The following is a 26,072-nucleotide window of genomic DNA, read 5'->3' as shown; positions in this document are numbered from 1 at the left end:
CCGGTCAGTTTACAGCAGCTGGGTGGAGTTGGCTGGGGTCCCAGGCTTTTAAAATAGCAGCTCTTGGATAGTTGGGCTGCCATTTAAACACCCTTCTTCCTGTAGTCTTAAACTTGGGAGGGTCAGAGATGTGAAAGGCGCCCATGCTAAAGGGTGAAGCTTCTCACAGCTTTCTGAAGCCCTACAGTTGGAAGGGCCTCGGACGTCTTTGATTCCAACCCCCTGCTCAGTGCAGGAATCTAACTGAAAGTGCCTCTCGTGGGCACGTTCCGTGACTGGATGTGTTCCAGCCAGGGCTCGTCAGTTCCCCTAGTGTCGACCGTTCTACCATCAAACCGCTTTTATTTTTAGTACATTTGCCTTAATCTGCCTTCCTCCATCAAGTCCTGTGAGAGCTTGTAGGGAGGCTGGGAAAGGAACGGAAGGGAGATTAGACATAAACAGCCGAGAGATGGAAGGTGAGTCCGTTGGCAGCTTATCTCATAAACGGCGACTCAGTCCAGGTGGCAGGAAACCTGGGAAGAAGAGATTCCCCACATTCGGAAAGACTCTATCCCAGGGTTTCTCAACCTTGGCAACTTTAAGATGCGTGGACTTCAACTCCCAGAGTTCCCCAGCCAGCAATGTCTGGAAAATGGGGGAGTCCAAAAAGGCAAGAGGGCAGCTGCAACTGCATGATGTAAGTTGCATACCCTTTTGATGTTTTGGACACCCCTTGGGGTGCCAAGGACCATCTAGTCAACCTTTTGCAATGTTCAGAAAAATCAAGGGGAGAGGTGAAGTGGGAGGTGACCGTCTAACCTCTTCTTAAAAACCTCCAGAGACGGAAAACCTATGACTGGTCCCCTTTTCGGGGGAGATGGGCAGTGATAACAAATCTGAAAAACAAACAAACAAACAAACAAACAAACAACCTCTAGAGGTGGACTATGAGTGGGGGAAGAATGTTGCAACTTAGTCCTCAACTTACGACGATTCGTTTAGCGACTGTTCAGAGTTAGGATGGCAGTGGAAAAAAGTGACTTGACCAGTTCTAGCCCTTACAACCGTTAGAGCATATCCGCGGTCACATGATCAAGATTCGGGTGCTTGGCAGCTGGCATGTATTTACAATGGTTGCAGCATCCTAGGGTCACGTGATAGCCATTTGTGACCTTCCCAGCCGGCTTCTAACAAGCAGAGTCATTGGGGGAGGCCAGATTCACTTCATGACCATGTGATTCGCTTAACGACCATGGCAAAAGGTCGTAAAATCGGGTGTGGTCATGTGATGCCTCACTTAACAACCGCATCACTTAGTGACTGAAGTTCGAGTCCCAATTGTTGTAAGTCGAGGACTGCCTGTAAATACATTAAAGGTTCAGCCTCACTAGTTATTTCATATTTGTTACACCTTTTTCAATAGTCTTAAGTTTTACTCTTGTTCGGGCCTTTTTTCCGTCCAAGCAATCTTTTCAGGCTAACCTTTGCAGCCACATAGGGATATTTCTCTCTTTCTGAAACAAGCCAAACTTCTTAAAGAAACTAAATTCTTCAGTGGCAGGGCTTTGGCCTGCAAGCCAGCCCCAGTCAAAAGAGCATGCCTCAGTGGCCATGCCTTGCCAGGGAAATGCAGCATCCGTCCATATGACTGGTCGGCAGTGCAGACCCTGAAGATTAAACAAATTTCTTTGGTCTTAGCCTAGCCAATTTCATGCACAACAGGCAATTGTGTTCAACCTGGTTTAGTTTCTCAGTTTCTCCCTGGTAACCCGTGACTTGAGAAATAGTGGATTTTTCCTCTGACTCTCAGGTGGCTGCCCCACAATCCAGGTCTCATCACTTTGGTGTCCTAGCAGAATTATCCTCAAGTCTGTCTTTCTAGCTGCTTCTTTTTCTTTCCTCCTCTCCCTGTCCGATGTCTGTCTGTTGCTTTTCTTTTTTTCTTTTTTTTTGCAGGGAGGTTGTGGAATATATGGTACAACACTTCAAACCTCAGATCTTTGGAGACCGGAAGCCTGTGTACGATGGAAAGAAGAACATCTATACTGTCACTGCTCTGCCTATTGGGAATGAAAGGGTAAGGAGATGCAAGGCAGGGGAGTGCAAAACATTTTAGCTTCGGAATGGGTTGTCCTGGCAGTACAAGAAGCGTCCCACCTCTATTCCGAATATACTGGAGCTTGAAATGGCCATGTCAAGCTCAAAATATTTCTGGTATGGTCAGAACACTTCTATAAGTTTGGAAAAGCCTGTTTCGAACTCAAAAAGTTATGAATTCAAAATGTTTTAGACACCATTAGAAAAAAAGAGGATGAGATAGCTCTTAGTGTTCTTTTGAAAGCAAGAAATATACAGGTAGTCCTTGCTTAACAAGCATTCATTTAGTGATGGTTCGGACTTACGACGGTGACGAAAAACCCGACTTGCGATCGGTCCTCACATTTATGACTGTCACAGCGTCCGCGCGGTCACATGATCACAACCTGAGCACTTGGCAACTGGTTTGCATTATGACCTGTGTCCCGTGGTAATGTGATTCTAGTGGTCACATGATTGCCATTTTTGACCTTCCTGGCTGGCGTCTGGCAAGCAAAATCAATGGGGAACTGCATGATTCGCTTCACAACTACTGCAAAAAGGTCGTAAAATTGGGTCGGATTTGCTTAATGACCGCTTCGCTTAGCAACTGAAATTCTGGTCCCAATTGTGATGGTTAAGCGAGGACTACCTATATATATACACATGTGGAGTCCCAGCCAGGGTGGTGTAATGGCTAAGATACTGAAGTAGGACTACTGTAGGTTGACCCACCCAGCCATGGAAACCCACTAGATGACTTTGGATGAGCCCACTCACTCTCAGCCCCACTTACCTCACAGGGTGGTTGTGTGGAGAAAATCAAAGGAGGAAAGGTGGGGGAGGAATCTAACAAATAAATATTAGCATAAATGTTATGCTTCCTTGTTTGTCTTTCGTTTGCAGCACATGGCAGTGATTCAGAATGAACAGGTTTTCTATTTTTTAAGAGTTCTAGGTTTAAAGTTTGGGTTGTTCCAGGAATCTGCAGAGTAGCAAGAGCAATTTAAACTTTTGGATTAAGAGCAGGGAGACAAAAGTCCAAGGGTTAGTCTTGTTTCCTTGCTGCATTGCAGGTTGACTTTGAGGTGACAATTCCCGGGGAAGGCAAAGACCGGATCTTCAAGGTCTCTATTAAGTGGATGGCCATTGTGAGCTGGCGGATGCTCCATGAAGCTCTGGTGAGCGGGCAGATCCCTGTTCCTTTGGAATCTGTCCAGGCCCTTGATGTTGCCATGAGACACCTGGCTTCCATGAGGTAAAATTTGGTTCTTTGGTGTTTTTGAAAAATGAATGCCAAGAAGGTGTTCATAATTAGCTTGGGACGCGTCTGTTACAGTTACTCACGTTTGATGATCCATTGACCTAACGTGGCTCTTCTCAGGTTGTAATTTTGGGGGACCCCAAGAATAGAGATCAAAATCCTCTTCAGAAGATCATTTCCCAGGAGAGGACAAAATAAGAGTTCTCATGTATACATTTCACTGAAATATGACAAATATAACCCACAGGTGTTATATAAATGTTGTAATAATTTCTAGCTATGGAGACAGGATCTGGGTTTTGCATCCTCTTAAAAGAACTGAGAAAAATATTGATTCGGTTGTGCCTCAATCTAGATCAAAGTTGTTGTGGGTCTTCATGAGAATGTAACATGGACTAATGTTCCTCGTTTCTTATGGCCTTCCCAGGTACACCCCAGTGGGGCGTTCCTTCTTCTCTCCCCCTGAAGGATACTATCACCCCCTGGGAGGAGGTCGGGAGGTCTGGTTTGGCTTCCATCAGTCCGTCAGACCTGCCATGTGGAAGATGATGCTCAATATAGATGGTAATAATACTTACACATCTCTGTTAGAAGTAATACCTTCTAGAGCTCTAAAGCAGTGTTTCTCAACCTCAGCAACTTTCAGTTGTGTGGACTTCAACTCCCAGAATCCCCAGCCAGCCAAGCTGGTTGGGGAATTCTGGGAGTTGAAGTCCACACATCTTAAAGCTGCTGAGGTTGAGAAACACTGCTAGACATCCATTTCCATAACTCCCAATGAGCAAAATCCAACACATCTAGGGAGTGCTGGATGGGGGGACGCTGCACTGGACCACCTCATATTTCAGGTTGTATTGCAATGTTTTATCTTGATAGTCTCAACCCAAAGTTGTTTGGCAGCTTGGTAAAGGTCTCACTAAAAACCTTTGGGAGGAATTTCTGCAAAGAGTGGAGGAAAAAGCATTTAATTAAGCAACATCAGTAACATTTCGTGTTCTTTGGAAGGTTCATAAAGCTTTTAATATGTATTTTTAGAGTGCTTCGGGGTAAAGTTCTTGGTTTTGATCTGTCAGTCAAGTTGTATGTGTGCTTCAGTCCCGTGAGAGCAAAAAAAAAAGTTGGACTTCTTAAAGAGTCTCAAATGTCATCCCTTATTTTGGGGGGAAAAAGACATTTGTAGGACTCGTGGTTAAAAAGGGATAAGCCACCCTGATGGATTTCAGAATATATGGTTGGTTAGACCCGCTAGAAGTTAGAGAGTAGGCTTTGGTTCCATAGCCATTCACATTACGGAAGAATAAATTATGCATCTGTTATTAAAATAAATAATCAAAAATATTAAGCACCTGTAGGAAGGGTTTTCATTGAGAGCATATTGTTGGTATTGAGAACTTGAAAAGGCGTAGCAAGAGAATTAGGGAGCTGAGACGTAAGTGTTTGGATAGGAATGATAAAATTGTAGACACTGCAAAAGCCAAGAGTAACTGTGGACTTTGCCTGTTTGGTTAGTCTTAACGATGGCATTTAAACGGTTGCAAGAAATAATCCCTGCTGTGATTCACCTGCACCCTTCTCTGCTCACCCCACCCAGTGTCTGCAACTGCGTTCTACAAGGCCCAGCCGGTGATTGAGTTCATGTGTGAAGTCCTGGACATCCGGAATATTGACGAGCAGCCAAAGCCTCTGACCGACTCCCAGAGAGTTCGGTTCACGAAGGAAATCAAGGGTAAATAATGAGGGCAGGAGGTTTCAGAGGAAACTGCAGGGGCTTGGCCAGGCAGTCACCAGGAGTCAAGGCTGACTCGAATGCCCCCAATCAATCAATCAATGAAAGATACAGTATTCCAGCTGAGACTTCTGCTTGGTGTTTCCTTGGTCTTGCATAAAACTTGAATTATTGAGGAGCAGCAGCAGCAGCAGCAGCATTGTTTCTGATTCTTAGAGCCATGGCGAGAGCTTTGAAACAAGAATGGCTGGTGTCTGGGGCAAACTTAGAGCTGCAGATTCTCCTTGCATTTTTGCAAAGAAGGGAGCGAGGGGAAAGGGTGTTCTCTGCAATTCTTGGAACCCCACCCAAGGCGTCAAGATTTACACCAGCTTCTTCCAGGCTTTCCTCTCATAGGTAGACATAGTTTTAGTGCAGCAATGGAGCTCTTCCAAGCCACAGCCTTTCTTCTTTCCCGTTTAATGATTGGCACCAGTGGAAGCTTATTCTCTTAAACTTGTTGGCGGTGGGTGGATGGGGGAGGAAATTATGTGGGTTTGTGCTTGAATGGGGAGGCATCTGTGTGAAAACAAGTGAGCTGAGGTAGATAGTAGAGGGTTATATGTACAGGTAATCCTTGCTTAACAACCATTCATTTAGTGACGGTTTGGACTTAGGACGGTGCTGAAAAAACTGGCTTGCGACCAGTCCTCACACTTACGACTGTTGCAGTCTCTCTCTCTCTTTCCCCTCCCCAGTCACGTGATCACAATTTGGGTGCTTGGCAACCAGTTCACATTTATGACTGTCACAGTGCCACATGATCGCCATTTTTGACATTACCGGCCAGCTTCTGGCAAGCAAAATCAGTGGGGAACCGCATGATTCGCTAATGACCATGTGGTTCACCTAACGCCTGTGGTAGATTCGCTTAACGACCACTGCAGAAAAAGTCATAAAATCAGGTTGGATTTGCTTAATGACTGCTTCGCTTAGCAACTAAAATTCCCATCCCAATTGTGGTCATTAAGCGAGGACTACCTGTATGAAAGAGAATTAGCTGTGGCTCCTGCCATACCCAGTGCTTGTTCTGCCCCTCCCCACTTGCATGTCAACCAGAAATGCAGGAATGTTCCCTGATTCCCCTTATTTTTTCTTCTCCACCGGTTCATGTTCCATCTGTTTCTTTTTAAGTGGGTGCTGGAATGACCTTTGATTAAAATAAAAATTAAGGTTGATTTGTTTTGAAGTCAGCAAGCCTTTTTTGATAGTGTGTCTGATCCTGTGGAACCCATAGCTTTCAGAAAGCTTATAGCCCAGTCCTGTGGCTTTTTCACAAGCATATTTTCCCCTCAAAGCTTTTTTGGAAAGTGCCTTTGGAGGCTGAGGAACATTTGATCCCCCCGCCCCAAATAAGCATGTTAGGAGTTGGACTGATTGTTTTTTAAAAACTGATACTTAATTATTTGGGGGATTTATTTACCATCTCAGTCTGAAATGAACTCTAGGTGGAGTGTACTGTACAATCGCTTAGTTATTTCTTGTTTATACTGAAACAATTCACGAGCAATATGAATTCCAAAATAAAAATATTTTCTTTAAATCTGTAGTGTGCAGATTGTAAAATAAACATGAAATGATTTTTTAAAATTTCTAATTCTATCAACGAATGGAATCCGATAACTTTCTGACAACTTTGCTGTCATATTCCAGTTTTTATATATACATAAAATCCATGTAGTAATGATAATGATTGCCATTAGGTATTGAGGAGAGTATGTTAAATATAAAAATTATTAAGAAATGATCGATTTGTGAGATATTCCAGTAATGGAAAACAGTAACTTCAGAGATTCGTGCAAGAATGGATCTCTAAATAAAATAGGTATTTTTAATTGCTGAGATCAGTGCCCTACAACTTCTGTTCATTAAATACTCACTGTATAATTTTAACTGAGAATCTTATGAACTAAAATATAGTAACTAAAGTAGAATGGAAGGAGGGCGGTAGCTTTGAATGGAACAAAAACTACAATTCCTTGTGATCTTCTCTTTCACTAGGTTTGAAAGTGGAAGTTACTCACTGTGGACAAATGAAGAGGAAATACCGTGTGTGTAATGTTACTCGGCGTCCAGCTAGTCACCAAACGTAAGGCAGGAGCTGGGAAGAAATGGAGACCATTCAGGGGTGTCTGTATTGAAAAAAGCTCCCGGTTTTGGAAACATCCTGTTTCTTAAAATGAATAATATCCAGCCACCGATGGATGCAGTCCTTGTTAAAATTGAAAAATGGAAGTGGAGAGGGAATATAAAATCAAAATTTTCATTTACTTTTGTTTTATAAGATTGCTTCATATAGTTCTTCAGGCAGACCAAAATGATTCTATTAACAGCTCAGGCCTTTGGGTTGAAATCTATGGAAACAAAGGTTAAGCTGTTTAATTCTGGGTTTAGAATAATTTGAGTGTTCCAGTACCAATCAATCCAGTCTTTATTATGGTCAGTGACCAGAATTGTGGACAATTTTATAAGGCCATTAAAATCAAATGAGCTAAAATATTGGATCAATAAAATGGCAAGATGTTAGAAGAGATCTAAAGGACACAAAACTAATTTAAAGTTTATTGAAGTTATTAAATCTGTCAGAAAAATGACTGCGAAATTGGTGAAATACAGAGGTGGTAAACTATTTGAGTTCTAGTTCAATGCTTATTAAAATTTTAAATTAAAGAGATAGGCCTAGATAGAAGTGCCAGAATAAATGAATATAAATTTATTTGTTGTTAGTGATCATTGCTTAATATAATACAACCAAAAAAGGCCGTGCAGGTCTGGATGGAGGGGAACCGTCTCCAACTCAGTCCCACCAAGACCGAGTAGCTGTGGATTTTGGGACTACCTGGTTCTGGGGGTTATTCCATCTTTTACCATGGATAGGGTTGCACTTCCCCATTCAAGGATGGCATGCAATCTGGAGTCTTCCTAGACCACAGTTCTTGCTGTATGAGCTGGTGGCAGCTGTGGCTAGGAAGGCCTTTGCACAGCTTCATCTGATGTGTCAGTTGCACCCTTGCCTGGATCAGGGCCCTTCAGACAGTCACTCATGCTCTGGTCACCTCACGGCTTGAGTATTGCAATGCCCTTCACGTGGAGCTACCCTTGAAGACCACTTGGAAGCTTCAACTAGTCCGGAATGCAGCGGTGCGGACAGTTATGGCTATGCTTCGGCATGCCCATGTGACACCGTCCAGAACCATTGGGAGTCGGGTGGTATATAAATTTAATAAATAAATAAAGACCAAGGAAGTAAGAACTACGCAGACTTCAAGAAAGTCTGTTTACTGCTAGTTAGGAGTAAATAATGAATTTTGGAAGCTTTAAGGGGAATTTCCCAGCCTTATTTACAATGAGTTAATTCAGGCAGATTCTCTTAGAATACTTTGGGAGGCATTTTCCCAGATTTCTCTGCACCTGGGCTGAGCTGCTGTTTCTGACATAAGCTGCCAAGAGATTCGCCCGCTGCTCCCTCTTCTCTGTTCCTTTCCTACAGTTGCTCACAACACCCCAGCATGGCCTGTTTGCCTGTATAGTGAAAGCAGAGACGTGGGTGTCGGCAGGGGGTTAAAGTGAAGAAACACATACAGGTCGTCCTCATTGAGCGATCACAATTGGGACTGGCAACTTGGCCGTTAAGTGAAGTTGCTGCGTGAAACCGCGACGGTGCTTAACGATCTTCCATCAGCTTTCCTTTGCTTTACGCACCTGTGAAGGTTGTAAGTGTGAGGATTGGTCGCAAAGTTCCTTCTTCATCACTGTCGTAACTGCGAACGGTCGCTGTCCGAGTCAGTCGCAAAACGACTTCCTGTATCGAAACAGGAACTCTGCCCGTTACGCCCGTGTGTGCAGTTTTGTCAGGCAAATAAAAGGCGAGCTTGTGTTGTGATAGCACAATGTAGGATCTGTCCTTTGGGTGTCCTGGTCGGTCTCTGTATAGAGACCTTGGAGCAGTGAGGCTAAACCTGTTTTCAGCTGAGGGCATCAGGTCTCTGAGGCAGCCCGGTTGCTTCTCGTATAGGTTCCCCTTGCAGCTGGAGAGCGGACAGACTGTGGAATGCACGGTAGCGCAATACTTCAAACAGAAGTACAACCTGCAGCTGAAGTACCCCCACCTGCCCTGTCTCCAAGTCGGTCAAGAGCAGAAGCACACCTATCTGCCTCTGGAGGTAAAAACTTCTGCGTGGGGTTGGGCGGGTAGTTGTGGGCAGGGAGCGTTGAGGATCCTGCCTGTACAGCACCTGCTGGTGCAATTGCATTGGGTTTTGCTCTAACCGTTTCCATCGTCCTCTCTCCCGGCATCTTGTATAGGCTTTGGAGTGTTCTTGCTTTGAAAAACCTGCTTTTCTGCAATGTTTTATTCACTTGTAATACTGTAGATAATACTGATTGGTGTTTGTGTATGCCAGTGTATTGATTGGGGTTTGTGTATGCCAGTGTTTTTCAGCCTTGCCAGCTTGAAGATGGGTGGACTTCAACTCCCGGAATTCCCCAGCCAGCCATGCTGGCTGGGGAATTCCGGGAGTTGAAGTCCACCCATCTTCAAGTTGGCAAGGCTGAAAAATACTGGTATATGCTAATTTCCAGACAAATATTGTGCCCCAGAACTGCTTACTCAAGCGATGAGATGCAAGCCTTGGCCTCAGTTCTGTTTACTAAAAAGATAAGGCATACAAAAGAAGAAGAGGGGTTCTTTAAAACCTCTCCTCGCTTCTTCGTCAAAATCCCCCGAACCCACTGCGGGCTCCTAATCTCCCTCTAAGCCCCTCTTGGAATTCCAACTTTGCAACTGGCTTGGCTTCTTGTCCAGATGGAGCGCAGAGCAGAGGCATTATCCATTGTCTTCAGATCAAAGTGGGGCACCCATGGCAGACAGGAAGCAGCTGCTTTATGCCCACTTGGCCCATGTGCCAGTCTAGCTCTGTGCTGTCTGGTCTGAATGACAGAGACACGCTGAGAAATTGTGTAGGGAAGGTCCTTACCATACTTTCATTGGAGTTCCTGTGTCTGACCGAGAGACTGTCTGGACCTCAAATGCAGGCTCTGCCACTGGCTTGGGAAATTGGCCAATGAGATCCCTCACTTGTCTCGAATGCAGTCGACTTACTGAAATGAGTGAAGTCACTCACAGAATCTTTGGGGAACTCAATTTCCAGGTCAAATCCTCCCACATCTACCTGCACGATAAATCATTCCTCTTTAATGTGGACCTGTACAAGCTTCCATTTCTATTGCTGTCTGCAGAGAAGAACCTACTTCCTCCACCATAGGAAGCGAATCTGGTTGCTCTAAATGGCAGGATCTCCTCTGTAGTAGTGCCAGCTTGAAGGAATTCCTTTCCAAAAAGGACAAATTGGTTTGGACCCTTGAGGAAATTGGTCAAAGCTGGGAGAAGAGTGGGTATGGCAGAGTGGCTGCTCTGCCTTTTAGGATCACATCAAATAACTTTATCCAGTCATAAGGTCAGAAAACCGCGATACAAACCTAAAATGTGAACGTAAATATACATATATGTCAATTTACAAGTAGTAAGTGTAAATATAAGATACATAACAAGGAATAAGAATGAATGAAATACAGAATATAAGAGTACAGGGATAAAAGTACAATAACGATAGACTATGTTGTTGTTTATTCGTTTAGTCGCTTCCGACTCTTCGTGACTTCATGGACCAGCCCATGCCAGAGCTTCCTGTCGGTCGTCAACACCCCCAGCTCCCCCAGGGACGAGTCCGTCACCTCTAGAATATCATCCATCCACCTTGCCCTTGGTCGGCCCCTCTTCCTTTTGCCCTCCACTCTCCCCAGCATCAGCATCTTCTCCAGGGTGTCCTGTCTTCTCATTATGTGGCCAAAGTATTTCAGTTTTGCCTTTAATATTCCCTCAAGTGAGCAGTCTGGCTTAATTTCCTGGAGGATGGACTGGTTTGATCTTCTTGCAGTCCAAGGCACTCTCAGGATTTTCCTCCAGCACCACAGTTCCAAAGCATCGATCTTCCTTCTCTCAGCCTTCCTTATGGTCCAGCTCTCGCAGCCATACGTTACTATGGGGAACACCATTGCTTTAACTATGCGGACCTTTGTTGTCAGTGTGATGTCTCTGCTCTTAACTATTTTATCGAGATTTGTCATTGCTCTTTTCCCAAGGATTAAGTGTCTTCTGATTTCCTGACTGCAGTCAGCATCTGCAGTAATCTTCGCACCTAGAAATACAAAGTCTTTCACTGCTTCTACATGTTCTCCCTCTATTTGCCAGTTATCAATCAAGCTGGTTGCCATAATCTTGGTTTTTTTGAGGTTTAGCTGCCAGCCAGCTTTTGCACTTTCTTCTTTCACCTTCATCATAAGGCTCCTCAGCTCCTCTTCGCTTTCAGCCATCAAAGTGGTATCATCTGCATATCTAAGATTGTTAATGTTTCCTCCAGCGATTTTAACTCCAGCCTTGGATTCCTCAAGCCCAGCATGTCGCATGATGTGTTCTGCGTACAAGCTGAATAGGTAGGGTGAGAGTATACAGCCCTGCCATACTCCTTCCCCAATCTTAAACCAGTCCGTTGTTCCGTGGTCTGTTCTTACCGTTGCTACTTGGTCGTTATACAGATTCCTCAGGAGGCAGACAAGATGACTTGGTATCCCCATACCACTAAGAACTTGCCACAATTTGTTATGGTCCACACAGTCAAAGGCTTTAGAATAGTCAATCAAACAGAAATAGATGTTTTTCTGAAACTCCCTGGCTTTTTCCATTATCCAGCGGATATTGGCAATTTGGTCCCTAGTTCCTCTGCCTTTTCTAAACCCAGCTTGTACATCTGGCAATTCTCACTCCATGAATTGCTGAAGTCTACCTTGCAGGATCTTGAGCATTACCTTACTGGCATGTGAAATGAGTGCCACTGTTCGATAGTTTGAACACTCTTTAGTGTTTCCCTTTTTTGGTATGGGGATGTAAGTTGATTTTTTCCAGTCTGATGGCCATTCTTGTGTTTTCCAAATTTGCTGGCATATAGCATGCATTACCTTGACAGCATCATCTTGCAAGATTTTGAACAGTTCAGCTGGGATGCCGTTGTCTCCTGCTGCCTTGTTATTAGCAATGCTTCTTAAGGCCCACTCAACCTTACTCTTCAGGATGTCTGGCTCTAGTTCACTAACCACACCATCAAAGCTATCCCTGATATTGTTATCCTTCCTATACAGATCTTCTGTATATTCTTGCCACCTTTTCTTGACCTCTTCTTCTTCTGTTAGGTCCTTGCCATCTTTGTTTTTGATCATACCCATTTTGGCCTGGAATTTACCTCCAATGTTTCTAATTTTGTGGAAGAGGTCTCTTGTCCTTCCTATTCTATTGTCTTCTTCCACTTCTGCGCATTGCTTGTTTAAAAATAATTCCTTATCTCTTCTGGCTAACCTGTGGAATTTTGCATTTAATTGGGCATATCTCCCCCTATCACTGTTGCCTTTTGCTTTCCTTCTTTCTTGGGCTACTTCTAGTGTCTCAGCAGACAGCCATTTTGCCTTCTTGGTTTTCTCTTTCTTTGGGATGTATTTTGTTGCCGCCTCCTGAACAATGTTGAGGACTTCTGTCCATAGTTCTTCTGGGACCCTATCTACTAAGTCCAGTCCCTTAAATCTATTCTTCACCTCCACTGCATATTCCTTAGGAATATTAGTGAGCTCATATCTAGCTGATCTGTGGGTCTTCCCTAATCTCTTTAGTCTGATCCTAAATTGTGCAAGAAGTAGTTCGTGATCTGAACTACAGTCAGCTCCAGGTCATGTTTTTACCGACTGTATAGATGTCCGCCACCTTTGGCTGCAAAGGATGTAGTCAATCTGATTTCGGTGTTGTCCATCTGGGGAAGTCCATGTATAAAGCCGTCTCTTAGGTTGCTGGAAGAGAGTGTTTGTTATGCAGAGTGAGTTGTCTTGGCAAAATTCTATCAGCCTATGTCCTGCTTCGTTTTGTTCTCCCAGGCCATGCTTACCTGTAATTCCAGGTGTCATTTGACTGCCCACCTTAGCATTCCAGTCTGCCGTGAAATGATAGACTAAAGTAATATAAAATACAAGTAAATAAATAAATCAGAATATTCTATTGGTGTTTTTGCTGCTGCTGTTCCTGTCACTTGCGTGGGAGAGAGATGCTTTCTGGAGCTAGATACACATAACACTAAGCCATCAGGTGATTTATTTGATTTTGGCTCTGTGTGTTGCATGAATCCAGCCTTCATGGTTTGTAAACCATCATTTGTAGCTGAGCTTGCTATGTGGGCCTGAGAAACTGCAGCACATCCAGCAAAGTAAACCTAAGCAAATCAAGGCTTAATGTGAATACATGGTCCCAACCAGTTTTGTTTTATTCAACAAACCATGGTTTGGCAAATCAGGATGATGCACAAGGCGTGGGATCGCCATGGGTTTGACCCCCTTTTGAGTTCAAGGAAGGGTGGTAGTTTTAAATGAATACCTGCCTCCTCCTTGCCCACTTTTCAGGTGTGTAACATTGTGGCCGGCCAGCGGTGCATCAAAAAGTTGACGGACAATCAGACGTCTACCATGATCAAAGCTACAGCACGATCTGCTCCTGACAGGCAGGAAGAAATCAGCCGGTTGGTAAGTATCTCTTCTCCGTTGACTTTGTGGGAAGGATGCCGGAATGGGAGGGGCCCTTGACCTTCCGCATGCTAGTTTGAGGGCAGTAGGAGGCCCACAGCTCAGCGCCATTGTAACCTAGGAGGAAGAGAGTGCAGGAGTTTAATTCTTGGCTCTGGACATTAACATACAAGCTGTGTTTACACAGCCGCTGCAAAGTATTCTGTCTCAGCTTCAGCCTTCTCTTTGCAGGGCAGAGTACCAGGGCAGGGGCTGTCAGGGTAATAAAAAAATAGAATGTTGGGCAGGAGAAGAAAGAGACTATCCTTTGGATGCATAACACCAGGTACGGATAATATGTGGCCCTTCACTTGTTACTGTTGGCTGGGTTGCCCGAGGATGATGGAAGTTATTGTTCAACAAGATGTCTTCAGCTTTCCAGAAAGTCAGCTACTAATTGCCTGCTCTTAGCTTAAGCTTGTCTTCTCCAACTCGGTCTCTTCCAGGAGTGTTAAAACATCTGGGAACTATGGTAGATGCAGTCCCAGCACATCCAGAGGATGCCCATTTCAGCAAGGCTGGTTTAAATAACCCAGGAGTGTAGGAATTAGCCAATTTTTTCCCCCTTTGAAGAGCACCCCTTCTTTTCTGCCTGTCCCTTGGAGAGACTGCTTTGTTTGAAAACGTAAAACTCTCTTTGCCTTGCAGATGAAAAATGCCAGTTATAACCTGGACCCATACATACAGGAGTTTGGCATAAAAGTGAAAGATGACATGACAGAAGTGACTGGACGGGTCCTTCCAGCCCCGATTTTACAATATGGAGGGCGGGTGAGTAGTAAAGGGGTTTGCTTTTTCTTCAGTTCACAAGCACTCTGGGAGCCTGAGATGTTAGTTAGTTAGTTTGTTTATTAACTCATAACAATCCGTCCTTCAAAACTGGGGTAGAATGTGGCTTTCTGAGAATCGTAGCTGTGTTCTTTTAAGAAAAGGAGGGGAAAAAAGTTTCTGCTTTTCTAGAAGCACCTTTTTTTAAAGGACAAAATCCATGGGAGTCTCCTCAGTCACATCCTCAGCAAATCTTTAGTTTTGTTTTGGTTTTACAAATGTGGCCAGTAGTAAAAAAAGAGATCTGCTTTGAAGACTTCCATGGAAATGTTGTATCCAAGTCAATCCTAGCACAAGTCCTGTTGGCTGGGTTGACCCACCCCATTAAATTATAATGGTGTTGATTTGGTTGGGTTATAATGTGGCTGCTTTGGTTTGGGGACCTAGTGGGATGTGTGAACTCAGCCACTGTGGTTAGCAAAGCACATTTTCCCACTGAGATGTGGGAGCCAGGCCAAGAAACCGTGTTTTAAAAAATCAAGGCTTAGCATGATGTATCAACCCAGTTCTCAAATGTTCACCAGGTCTTGTAGTCAAGTTTTAACCAGGAATTAAGCCTGAAAACTGACACCAGAAAATTGACTTGGACAGGTTTCTAAGATGGTTACCTTCATACGTAAAGTAGAGACTAGCGATTTTAGGATGTGCCAAGGACCTGAAGGCCGCGGTGGGATCAGGGAGATGGCAGAAAAATTCTGAGGGGAAAAACAGAAGAATGGGAGTAAAGCACCAATTCCCTCCCCGCTCCAGGTCTTTGTGGTATGGGTTTTTTAAAAGCATTTTCCTCCCACAGAATCGTGCCATTGCCACACCCAACCAGGGGGTCTGGGACATGAGAGGGAAGCAGTTCTACAATGGGATTGAGATCAAAGTGTGGGCCATCGCCTGTTTTGCCCCCCAGAAGCAGTGCAGAGAAGAAGTGCTGAAGTAAGTGAGTGGATCATATTGGAAGGGTTGAAGAACTGAAAGAAGCCCTAGAAGGACCAGAAGAGGTTGAGTTGTCAGCTCAAGCTAGGCCTGGAACAGACCCTGTTCTGAACAGCTGGGCAGATACTGCAGGTCAAAAGAGACAGGCTGGAGCTGCATAAACATGTGGTTTGATTCAATGCAAATTTATTTTTATTGATCAAATTTAGCCACCTCCCATCTCCCCCAAAAGAGGGACTCTGGGCGGTTTACAATAAAATCCAGCGCAAAATATAAACATTAAAATCTCATAAAACAGTTACAATAAAATACAGTAAATAAATAGAATCCAAGAAAGGTATAAAATCCAGGCTGGTGGGAGGGACTCTAGGGTGCGAGACACCCCCAAGAATGGTTACTCACTTTCCCGCCCCAGGCGAGACAGCAGAACCAGGTCTTCAGGGCCTTCCGGAAGGTCAGGAGTGAGGGGGCCTGCCTCACCTCCGGGGGCAAGATATTCCAAAGGGCAGGAGCTGCTGCAGAGAAGGCCCGCTTCCTGGACCCCGCCAGATGAAATTCTCTTGCAGACGGGGTCCGTAGCTTGCCCTCTCTGCACGATCGGGTGGGACGGGTTGATGTGATGGGGAAGAGGCGGTCCCTCAGGTAGCCTGGCCCCGTGCCATGTAGGGCTTTAAAGGTGATAACCAACACCTTGAACTGGACCCGGAAGCAAACTGGCACTCAGTGCAGCTCGTGCAGCAGCGGTGTTAAATGGGTCAGCCATGATGGAGTATCTACAGGCACTTTAGCACCCACCTGCTGGTGCCCAGTGTCTTCCCCAGAATGACAAAACAAACAATAATTCCTTTAAAAGTTTTGGAAAAAGAATTACAGTGGGCCAATTCTTGCTGGAATTTCAAATGTGGCAGGATTGCTGGGTTCTTACATGGGATGTCTGAGATTCCAGGTGAAAACATTTGAAACTGGTGAGGTTTACTGATTTTCATTTTCGGTTTTCATTTTTTGACATTTAAAACACATTCCATATGTATGATGTGCAAAATCTTACTCTCCATTCCGCTTAAGCTCAGAAAATCCAAGGCTGAAACCACAGGTTCCCCAGATAAGGACCTGTCTCTGCTCAGACTAGATAATGTTGAGCTCAGTAAAGAATGATTTGCTTCAAACAAGCATATTTTCGGTCTTCCCCAAAGGGAGGTAGTTCACAGGGTATGGGAATATTGATATAATACATTCCTGCTTTTCTTCCATTCTGGCCCCGTTCCTTAGACGATGGGGAGAGAGAAAAATAGAGATGGGGTGTGCAAAATTTCAAATTTAAGCCATTCTCAGTTCAAGACAGATCATCCTGGAACTGTTTTCAGCTCGTATGGAGAGTTTCACACTGGAAACAGATGTTCTGAATCAGAAAACTTCCAGAATGATTGAGACAGACTGTTTCATATTCAAGGCTAACCTTTTTGTTCACATAATGGGATAAGTCAAACTGGAAACACTGAATTCTAGCCATTTTGCACACCACACATACAAAGACAGACCCAGATACAAATACATTTTTGAAGAGCCGGAGAGAATGTGGTTGGCTGCTTCCTTTTTCAGCGGTGGCACATCAGTTGTGAAAAATTCTTCTGGGCTCTTCTGATTTGGCTTTATGCTTTTCTTGGGATAGGAACTTCACAGACCAGCTGCGCAAGATTTCTAAGGATGCAGGGATGCCGATCCAGGGCCAGCCTTGCTTCTGTAAATACGCACAAGGTGCTGACAGTGTGGAGCCTATGTTCCGACACCTTAAAAACACATATTCGGGACTCCAGCTTATCATAGTCATCCTGCCAGGGAAGACACCGGTGTATGGTATGTCATCAGAATGGGTGTCAGGAAGAACATTTGAGAAGTGTACTCCTCATTTGCCACCTACCTACCTATCTATGCCCGTTCAGCAGGAAAATGACTACACTGAAACAATTTTATTTATTTATTATTCAAATTTCTATTACCGCCCATCTCCCCCCAAAGAGGAGATTTTGCTTGACTTTCTTTTTTTTCTTTTAAAGTATGTCTCCAGCAACTTCCTGTGGGTGTTCATTGAGCAGCTCAAGACTTCCATTTCCATCTTTAACTCTTCTCCCTACCAGCAAGCCACGAAAATTGTTCTGCAATCACATTACTGAATTTGAGTCATTTTGCTGCTAAATTTGGGCGGCCCCATCTTGGATTATCTGAGAGGATTTTAAGTATAGAAATGGGAGCAGTTTCCTTCTCAGAGAAGTTTCTGCCCTTGTTCTCATTCTTAAAATCTCAAGACACTAAGAAACCCTCAAACCCGTCCCTTTTAAGGATATCAACCCTGGTTTAAATGGAAATCCCTCCACGTACAAGGTAGAGAATGGTATAATCCAGGGTTTCTCAACCTTGGCAACTTTTAAGAGGTGTGGACTTCAACTCCCAGAATTCCTCAGCCAGCATGAAGTCCACACCTCTTGAAGTTGCCACGGTTGAGATATCCTGCTGTAATCAGTGTCTAGGTTTCTGGTTACCATTAGCACTTGAAACTGAGCCAGAATGTCTTGCCATTTCCTGAGCCCTGGTAACTACTGTATCTGGCAGGAATGTTTGGCATTTCTAGGCAGTTCTAGGTGGAGCCTCTTAGTGATGCATCCTACCTTTACAGTGCACATTTTCATATTTTAAAAAATGGATATGGTATGATTTCCACAGCATACCCACGCTATTCGTTTCTTTCTTTCTTTCTTTCTTTCTTTCTTTCTTTCTTTCTTTCTTTCTTTCTTTCTTTCTTTCTTTCTTTCTTTCTTTCTCCCTCTCCCTCTCCCTCTCCCTCTCCCTCTCCCTCTCCCTCTCCCTCTCCCTCTCCCTCTCCCTCTCCCTCTCCCTCTCCCTCTCCCTCTCCCTCTCCCTCTCTGTCCCTTTGAGTCAGCCTTGACTCCTGGTGACTGCCTGGACCAGTCCCTGCAGTTTTCTTGGCAAGATTTCAGAAGTGGTTTGCCATTTCCTCCTTCCTAGGGCTGAGAGAGAGGGACTGGCCCAGGGTCACTCAGCTGGCTTTGTGCCTAAGGCGGGACTAGAACTCATGGTCTCCCGGTTTCTAGCCTGGTGGCTCAACCACAGCATCAAACTGGATTTCTATTGCTATTTACTGTTTGAAATTATAACAGCCTGGCTCCATTCATGCAAGCAGGTTAAAGAAACACCTATCAGGCGCATGGTTGGTTAGCATTAACCTTGATTGACTGACTGATTGATTGATTGTTTCACATGTTGTGGAAAGCCAACTCATTTAGCTGGTTTGTGGTTCAGTATATTAATGGGAACCTGGAAAATGGTTTACTTCGGTAACCAGGTGAAGTGTTCCATGTGAAAACAATCACTGTATGGGTGTGGGATGTGTGTGCAGAAGACAGTAGCCTAGTTTTCCCACTTGATACTATTCTGGGGTGGTAGCCCCAACACATTTGGAAGGCTGTTCTAACCTATAACAGTATTAAAATAAACCTAACAAAGTAATGTTTGATAGGAAAAATCAGAGGGGCAGAGAATACAGCATTCTAGTCCTCTGGCACAAGGCTAGGTGTTGGGGAGTCCCAACAACTGGAGATTGGGGAGGGTGGATGTGACCCAATGTTTCCCAACCTTGGAAACTTCCAGATGTGTAGACTTTGATATTCAGAATCCCCCAGCCACCCACGGCCCTTGATGAGAATTCTGGGAATTGGCCCATTCTCTGGAAATTGTCAAGGTTGTTTAACACTAATCGAACCAACATGCAGTTTTTGCATATTTGGGACAGCTCAAGAATTCTCTGTTCTTTATGGGATTTTGATTTTATTCTCCACCATATTGACTGAGGTCTTCCAAAAGGCATCTGTTTTGGCTAAACAAGAATAATCCTTTTGTAGAGGGCATTCGCTGCATCTCTGATGCTCTGCTGTTTTCCTGCAGCGGAGGTGAAGCGTGTAGGGGACACCCTTCTGGGCATGGCCACTCAGTGTGTGCAGGTCAAAAATGTGGTGAAGACCTCACCCCAGACTCTTTCCAACCTTTGTCTCAAGATCAACGTTAAACTTGGCGGAATTAACAATATCTTGGTGCCCCATCAGCGGTACGTATTGCGCAGGGCTGAAGGGAAGCAGCCTTCTTCGTTCCTCCACTGTGCTTCTGTCGCGTTTTCTCTCTCCCTCTTTTGAACCCGTGGAACACCCCAAATGCTTTGTAAAACTGAATGTGAACTCCTGAATTCTTCCTTCCCTTCTGGAATGTTCTGGCCCTGATTATAACATGTTTAATCTATCAAACAAGGGTGCATATGCCCTTGGCCCTTTTCAACAGCATGCCAAAAAATTGGATTCTGTATCTCAGTGTGAATTATGTCTATTAAGAAAAAGGTCTGTTTATTCTTCCCCTTCTAAATGTTAATTGTTGCGGACCACCATCCACTCCAACCAGGCCCCTCCCCCCAAAAACCTAGTGCTGTACAGTCAAAAGTACAATTGCACAGTAATAAAATCCATCCCCAACTTCTGTGTTTTTCACTGGAGGAGGAGAATTGTCAACAAAGCCATGGTGGTCCCTGTTGGTGGCTGATCCTCAGCAAAGGAGCCTCTTGGTATTTTTCAAGGAGAAAAATTTCATGGAGGAAATTCAGTTTTCCCTTTTAATAGCTTCGAGGGAGGGGCACAACGCTACACAAACTCACTGCAGTTGTTCTTGATTTCTTTTCTGCCTCCAAAAGATTTTCTACACATTTTCAGTATTAGATAGGGAGGGGGAGATTAAACAACGTAACAGTTTAACTTGTTGACGGGTTTGGAGGAATAAGATAAACCCCATTCAAGTCAACTAAAGACGTAAAGATTGTGTTTCCACAACATGCTGACTGTAGTGATAGCCTTGTTGGTTTTTGTGGCTTGACGAGGGTGAACTGAACTCTGCTTCGTTAGTTTGCCATTCATTTTTTGCACAAAGCACATCCAGAAAATGGCTAATTCAACGATCAAGTTAAGAGTGTTGTGCAAATCCAACCTGGCTGTTGCTGATGCAACCAGTGGACTGGTATCAAAGACTCCAGTTCACTAAACCGTTTGACAGTTAGCTTTTATAAAGAGCTATAGTAACATTTCCGCCCTCAGACACCTGAGAACAATCTTTGGCCATCCTTTGTACTAAACTCCTGCTTCATCTTGCTCCTAGCTCTGCCGTTTTTCAGCAACCAGTTATATTCCTGGGAGCTGATGTGACTCATCCTCCAGCCGGTGATGGGAAGAAGCCTTCCATAACAGCCGTAAGGTCACCTTTCCAAAGTTATGGTCTTGTGAAAAGCAAAGGTAGCTCAGCTTTGGAATTCCGGTGGAAATGGGGTCTCATCAGAAGACCTCATCTGGGGGGCCGAGAGTCCTCTTCCTCCCTCTTCTCAATCAACCTCTTTCCCCACCTGAGGACTTAGGTGGAAGGCAGTGCAGTTCTGTTGTGCTTCATTAGCATGTGGGAAGCCATCCTAAGTCCTGATTTTTTCCAAGGACCGAAAATGACTTGCTTCAGGGGCTCTGTGTGGCCCATGGAAGAGTTTCGGCTGTAGCAGCAGGTGGAGCCAATAGGTGATCTTTCAGTGGAGAGCAAATCTGTCTTTCCCATGATGGTTAGGGATAATGGAAATTGTAGTCCATCTTATCTGGAGGAGACCAAGTTGGGAAGGAGTTTCCTCCTCCTTCAAACATATGGCCTTTTAGAAAGCAGACCATTGTTGGTTGAACTTCCCAGAGTGCTGACTGTCACTTCGGGCAAAAGGCCCCCATTATCAAGTCTTGATTTAGAGGAAAGGTCCAGCACAGCTTCAGGTCATAAACAATTATTTTGCGCCCTGAAAATCAGTGGGAGGAGCTGGGAACTTCCGATTTATCAGTGAAAAATTAGGAGTCTTTTACTACCTTTTCAGAGTTGGATTCTGATATAAATCCTGATGTAGAATCCTAATTCTGATGTTAATCCTGATATAGAGGTTTAATTGGATTACAACTGTGAATTGATGAGGTACTTGTAATCTGTCTCATGTAATCTGCATAGCTGCCCAGTCTTCCCCACCACCTCATCTCAGTTTAAACCCTACAGCAGTTTAGCCACTCCATGCAAAAGCTTATGCCTTTTTAAAAAAATGTGTTAGTCTGAAAAGGAGCTACCAGACCCCTTCTGATTTTTGGTAACCGTAGATTAACATGGCTCTCCTCCCACAATTTTTTTTTAAATCGTGTGGCATAGCAGTTTGGTGTTCATGCTGCTTTTCTTGCTGGGAAATCCTTGTGAGGTCCTCCCACAATGTCAGCTTAGAACTGGAGTATGTTAGAATACTGGGCACAGTGTGGAAACCTTAAGAAGATTTTTTATTAAAGGCCAAAGACTGTTAAAGCAAAGGTAGGGTGGGACCTCAGGTGGCCCTGATCCCCTTCCCCACCCCATGTATATCCCAATGGGAGAGTGCTGAGCCATCGTGTAGTAACTCTTATAGTGCATGGCTTAGTATATTGTTTGAATCTAGCCAATTGCAATTTAGTCAATAATCCATGTTTAATTGTGGTTTATATCAATCAGTGTTTTCCCCTCCTCCTAGACTCCCCTTCCCAAGTCAACCAAAAATGTTATATAAAGACTTGAGATCCACCTAACATCTGTTGCCTCTCAGTTTCGCTGGCGAGCAAGTCATAGACATTGCCTTTTTGTTGACTGCAGGTGGTGGGGAGCATGGATGCCCACCCAAGCCGCTACTGTGCCACGGTTCGGGTACAGCGGCCACGCCAGGAAATCATTGAAGACCTTTCCTATATGGTTCGAGAGCTCCTTATCCAGTTCTACAAGTCCACGCGCTTCAAGCCAACACGCATTATCTTCTACCGGGATGGTGTGCCTGAGGGACAGCTGCCACAGGTGAGGAAGACTTCTCCTTGCTGCCCACCATGGAAGATCAGGTGCTGCACAGAAAGAGGAGCCCACTCTCTGGTCCACCTTGGGCTGGTAGAGCAGTCCTCCCGTCTTTAGATACTGTGGGACTACAACTTCCAAATTTATATTACGAAGCTACTATTGCTAATCCACGCAGTTGTGTTATAGCTGAGATTCTCCTGGATCTTCTCAATTTTTAACCTTCAGTGAACAACTTCTTTGCTGCCAGGAGCTGCACAAAGAAGGTGGGGCTGGAGTTTTGAGCCCTTTGAATTGGGGGAGTTTAAAGAATAACATGGATACTTAAAGCCTATAGGACAGGTATACAGCTAGTCCTCGCATAGCGACCACAATTGGGACTGGCAACTCTGTCGCTAAGTGCTGCAGTTGCTAAACTAGACATCGCGTGACCATGACTTGTGATTTTACTTACGTGTTCTCCATTAACTCTGCCTGTGCAAGCTGGTTGGGAAGCATGCAAATGGTGATCATGTGACCGTGGGACACTGCAATGGTTGTAAATGCGAGGACTGGTCGCAAAGCTGGTTTTTTACACCGTCGTAATTTCGAAAGGTCACTAAACAAGGCAGTCGGTAAGCGAGAACTACCCGTAGTATGTCTTAAGGTAAAATCTCCTTTCAGGCATGCTTAACTCCTAGTGATTATATCAGCATGTCTGGGTTGTTTCCTTGGCAACTGTGCAGAAGTGGCTTGTTATCGGCTTCTTTTGGGATGTTTTTTCAACTTCTCAAGTCTATCCTGCAGTCCTGGGATTTCCAGGCAGTCTCCTCTGTTTGCATTGCCTGGCTGTGTCTTTGCTAAGCTTTTTGAGAACAGCCAAAGAAAGACAAGGAAAGCTCGCATGCATGCGCGCACACACACACACACACACACACACAGACACCAGTGCTCTTTGGAGGACTCCATGGCAGGTGGGCAGCAGGTTGCTCATCCCTGGTCTAACACTTGCTGCTCAGGCCAAATTGAGGACGCCCAAGTTTTCCTTAGGTGTCATGTCCAGGGAGAGGGGCTCGGTACAACTCTGACAATCTCTCAGCCCTTCAAGACAGATCGGACTAGGAATCCAATGTCACGCGGGTCAGTGCTACTTTTATCACAAAGCTATAGTAACAACCGTGAACGTCTGAATGTACCTCCCTCCTCCCTCCCTTTATCTTCATGAGAACTGGGGAGGATGTCGTCTGTGATGCCTGCTCCGGTTGCCTTTTTGCCCCAGACTCAGATTTCTTCTATCTGACCATTGCCTTAGTAGCGGCTTTTCCTCCTGCCTGTCAAGGCCATTCCCTCCGCCCTCTACACAGTCATTTCCAGGTCCTTTTGGGGAGAGGGCACAAGAGAACACTCAGAGTGGCTTTCTCATTCTTCTCCATTCATTGTGTTAGTATTTCCTTCCTTCCCGCCTAGATTCTTCACTATGAACTTCTGGCCATCCGAGACGCCTGCATCAAACTGGAGAAGGACTACCAGCCAGGCATCACCTACATTGTGGTTCAGAAAAGACATCACACTCGCCTCTTCTGTGCAGACAAGAACGAGAGGGTGAGGCTCAGATGTGAGATACCGCAACTAGAAAGCTGCTTAGACACCTTGCCCTGCGCACCCAGACTTGATCTGTCACAGTTTCGATCAGTAGTTCTAAAACTGGGGGTGGTCTGGGCATATCCTGGGGGTAACGGAGCAATTTGTAATTGCTTGTTTGTGAGTCGAACATCCAGTCTGGGACTGCTGCCACTGAGATGCTTGCGCAAAACCACAGAGGCTGTTTGTAGGGATAATAGCGTGATTCGAGACCAGGAAAAGGGGTGATTGGGTCAATCAGTTTAAGAAACACTGATTTCGATAAAGTTGGAGTTGCAAGCAGCAGACGCAGAAGCTGTGGGAAACCCCTACCCCCAAAACCATGCATCGTGGTAAATAAACTACACGCCTATAACTCAGACTTTGTGCACAAATTCTGCATTGTAGAATTGTAGGTCCTGACAGTTTTTATGGAAATGTGGTCTCTCTTTGTCTGGTATCCTTGCCATTGCTATTGTGTTTATCCTTGTTTTTTTCTTTTTCCCTCTCTTATCTCTCTTTTTTTTTTTTGGCAGATTGGCAAAAGTGGGAACATCCCAGCAGGAACTACAGTTGATACGAACATTACTCACCCTTTTGAGTTTGACTTCTACCTGTGCAGTCATGCCGGCATCCAGGTATCCCTTTTTTGACAGCTTGTGGCCGGGGTGGGTGAGGCAGCCTTCCTTCCAGATGGAGTGAACTTCGGTTCCCAGCATTCTTTGCTGTGGCTCCAAATTCTAGAGATGGAAGTCCATATTTTGGGGGAGAGCCAAACTGAGAAATTAGGGAATGGAAAAACAAATCACAGAAGACATTTTAGTTTGCCACCTATCTTTATGAGGGGTACTGGTGGAATCTGTATCATCTGTAAGACAAGATCTGGAACACAGAAGATACTTGCTGTGGTGAGGAACAGCAGCCGCCACCAAAGCCCAGTCCAAGGATCAAAAGGACAGAGACAATCCAAGAGATCCCAAAGAGATCTCCAAATTACATGGAGAGTAATTCCAAGTCAGATCAAGCAGAGGCATCCCCAGGATCCAGTGTTCATCCAGATGACGAGAGCAGCATCACACTGTTGCAATGCCAGCTCCATCCCTTTTGTATGTGCACGCAACATCACCAAATACCTGAAGAAAAGGGGCAGAACTTGGGTTGCGTGAGCACCATGTTGCTTTTGTCGTGTGCCCCCTCTTGCCCCCAACCCCCACTGCTGATGCCTCTAGGACCAATGTTCCAAGCGACCCTTTACCCCAAAAGGCTATTTGGCATTTTGCTACTGCTGTTCTCAAACTGGGTCAAGAAGAATCTTCAAGGTCAGGAGTATCTGGTTCAGAAGAAGTGGAAGGCTCCAGTGTTGACGCAGAAATCCTGGTCAAGACAGACTGGGTATCAAGTGGTTCTTGTCTATTCCCTCTTCTCCTTCCTGATGGGGGGAAGCCTGTACTGTTTCATACCATTATCTGAGGGAGGGAGGGAGGAGTTGTTATGCGCTAATAGGATCTGTGGTGTTTTGACATTGCAGAGGTGGTTGGAGTTCACGCAGAGCAGCTTGTCTTGATCTGGTTTCCTCCAGGTGTGTTGGGATTACGTCTCCCAGCATGAACAAGAGCTTGCTAGATGCTCGGGGGGCTTCATGTTACCCTGGAAATATTTGCAATTTTGATGTCCTGGCTAAGCAGAGACCACGCCGAGACGAGGAGAAAGTCTCTAGTGTTTTATTACTGCTATTGTAGACAGAAAGTCCTACCAAACTGAAGAAGCGTGGGAAAACCCAGACAGATAAACCCCCAAACTCAAGGCGGGTCTGCTCTGAGTTTCTTTGAAGGACAGTTCAAAGCCTCTAAACTACGCATGAGTTTCCCCCCCTGGATAGAGGCCTCCTCCTGCTCACCATCCGTACTCATGACATTTGCTTAGCGGGATAGCGTAAGGGATGGTGCTGCAGAAATTGTACTTTTTGGAGGGTTTGGGGGGAATGTGGGCTGCATAACTGGAGAACTTCCATGCTGGTGATGGTGACTTTTCTTTAGAGAAAATAAAAGATACCCA

At 44.8% G+C, this 26,072-nt stretch overlaps 1 protein-coding gene across 2 annotated transcripts in view; it reads left to right on the top strand.

Annotated features, from left to right (window-relative positions):
• The window catches only part of LOC134503352 (protein argonaute-1), a 68,048-nt gene that overhangs the window by 31,594 nt on the left and 10,382 nt on the right, over positions 1 to 26,072 (top strand). For both annotated transcript variants that reach the window (XM_063312134.1, XM_063312135.1), the window contains exons 3-17: positions 1,939 to 2,059; positions 3,135 to 3,316; positions 3,750 to 3,886; positions 4,914 to 5,048; positions 7,089 to 7,176; positions 9,103 to 9,250; positions 13,581 to 13,700; positions 14,388 to 14,510; positions 15,361 to 15,494; positions 17,164 to 17,348; positions 19,452 to 19,611; positions 20,700 to 20,790; positions 22,230 to 22,424; positions 23,865 to 23,999; positions 24,554 to 24,655. In XM_063312134.1, the coding sequence (XP_063168204.1) occupies positions 1,939 to 2,059; positions 3,135 to 3,316; positions 3,750 to 3,886; positions 4,914 to 5,048; positions 7,089 to 7,176; positions 9,103 to 9,250; positions 13,581 to 13,700; positions 14,388 to 14,510; positions 15,361 to 15,494; positions 17,164 to 17,348; positions 19,452 to 19,611; positions 20,700 to 20,790; positions 22,230 to 22,424; positions 23,865 to 23,999; positions 24,554 to 24,655 (2,056 nt within the window). The remainder of the gene's footprint in view (positions 1 to 1,938; positions 2,060 to 3,134; positions 3,317 to 3,749; positions 3,887 to 4,913; positions 5,049 to 7,088; positions 7,177 to 9,102; positions 9,251 to 13,580; positions 13,701 to 14,387; positions 14,511 to 15,360; positions 15,495 to 17,163; positions 17,349 to 19,451; positions 19,612 to 20,699; positions 20,791 to 22,229; positions 22,425 to 23,864; positions 24,000 to 24,553; positions 24,656 to 26,072) is intronic.

The sequence above is a fragment of the Candoia aspera genome, chromosome 10 (assembly GCF_035149785.1).
Source record: "Candoia aspera isolate rCanAsp1 chromosome 10, rCanAsp1.hap2, whole genome shotgun sequence".
NCBI classification, from domain to species: Eukaryota; Metazoa; Chordata; class Lepidosauria; order Squamata; family Boidae; genus Candoia; species Candoia aspera.
This window is presented reverse-complemented; position numbering and strand designations above follow the sequence as displayed.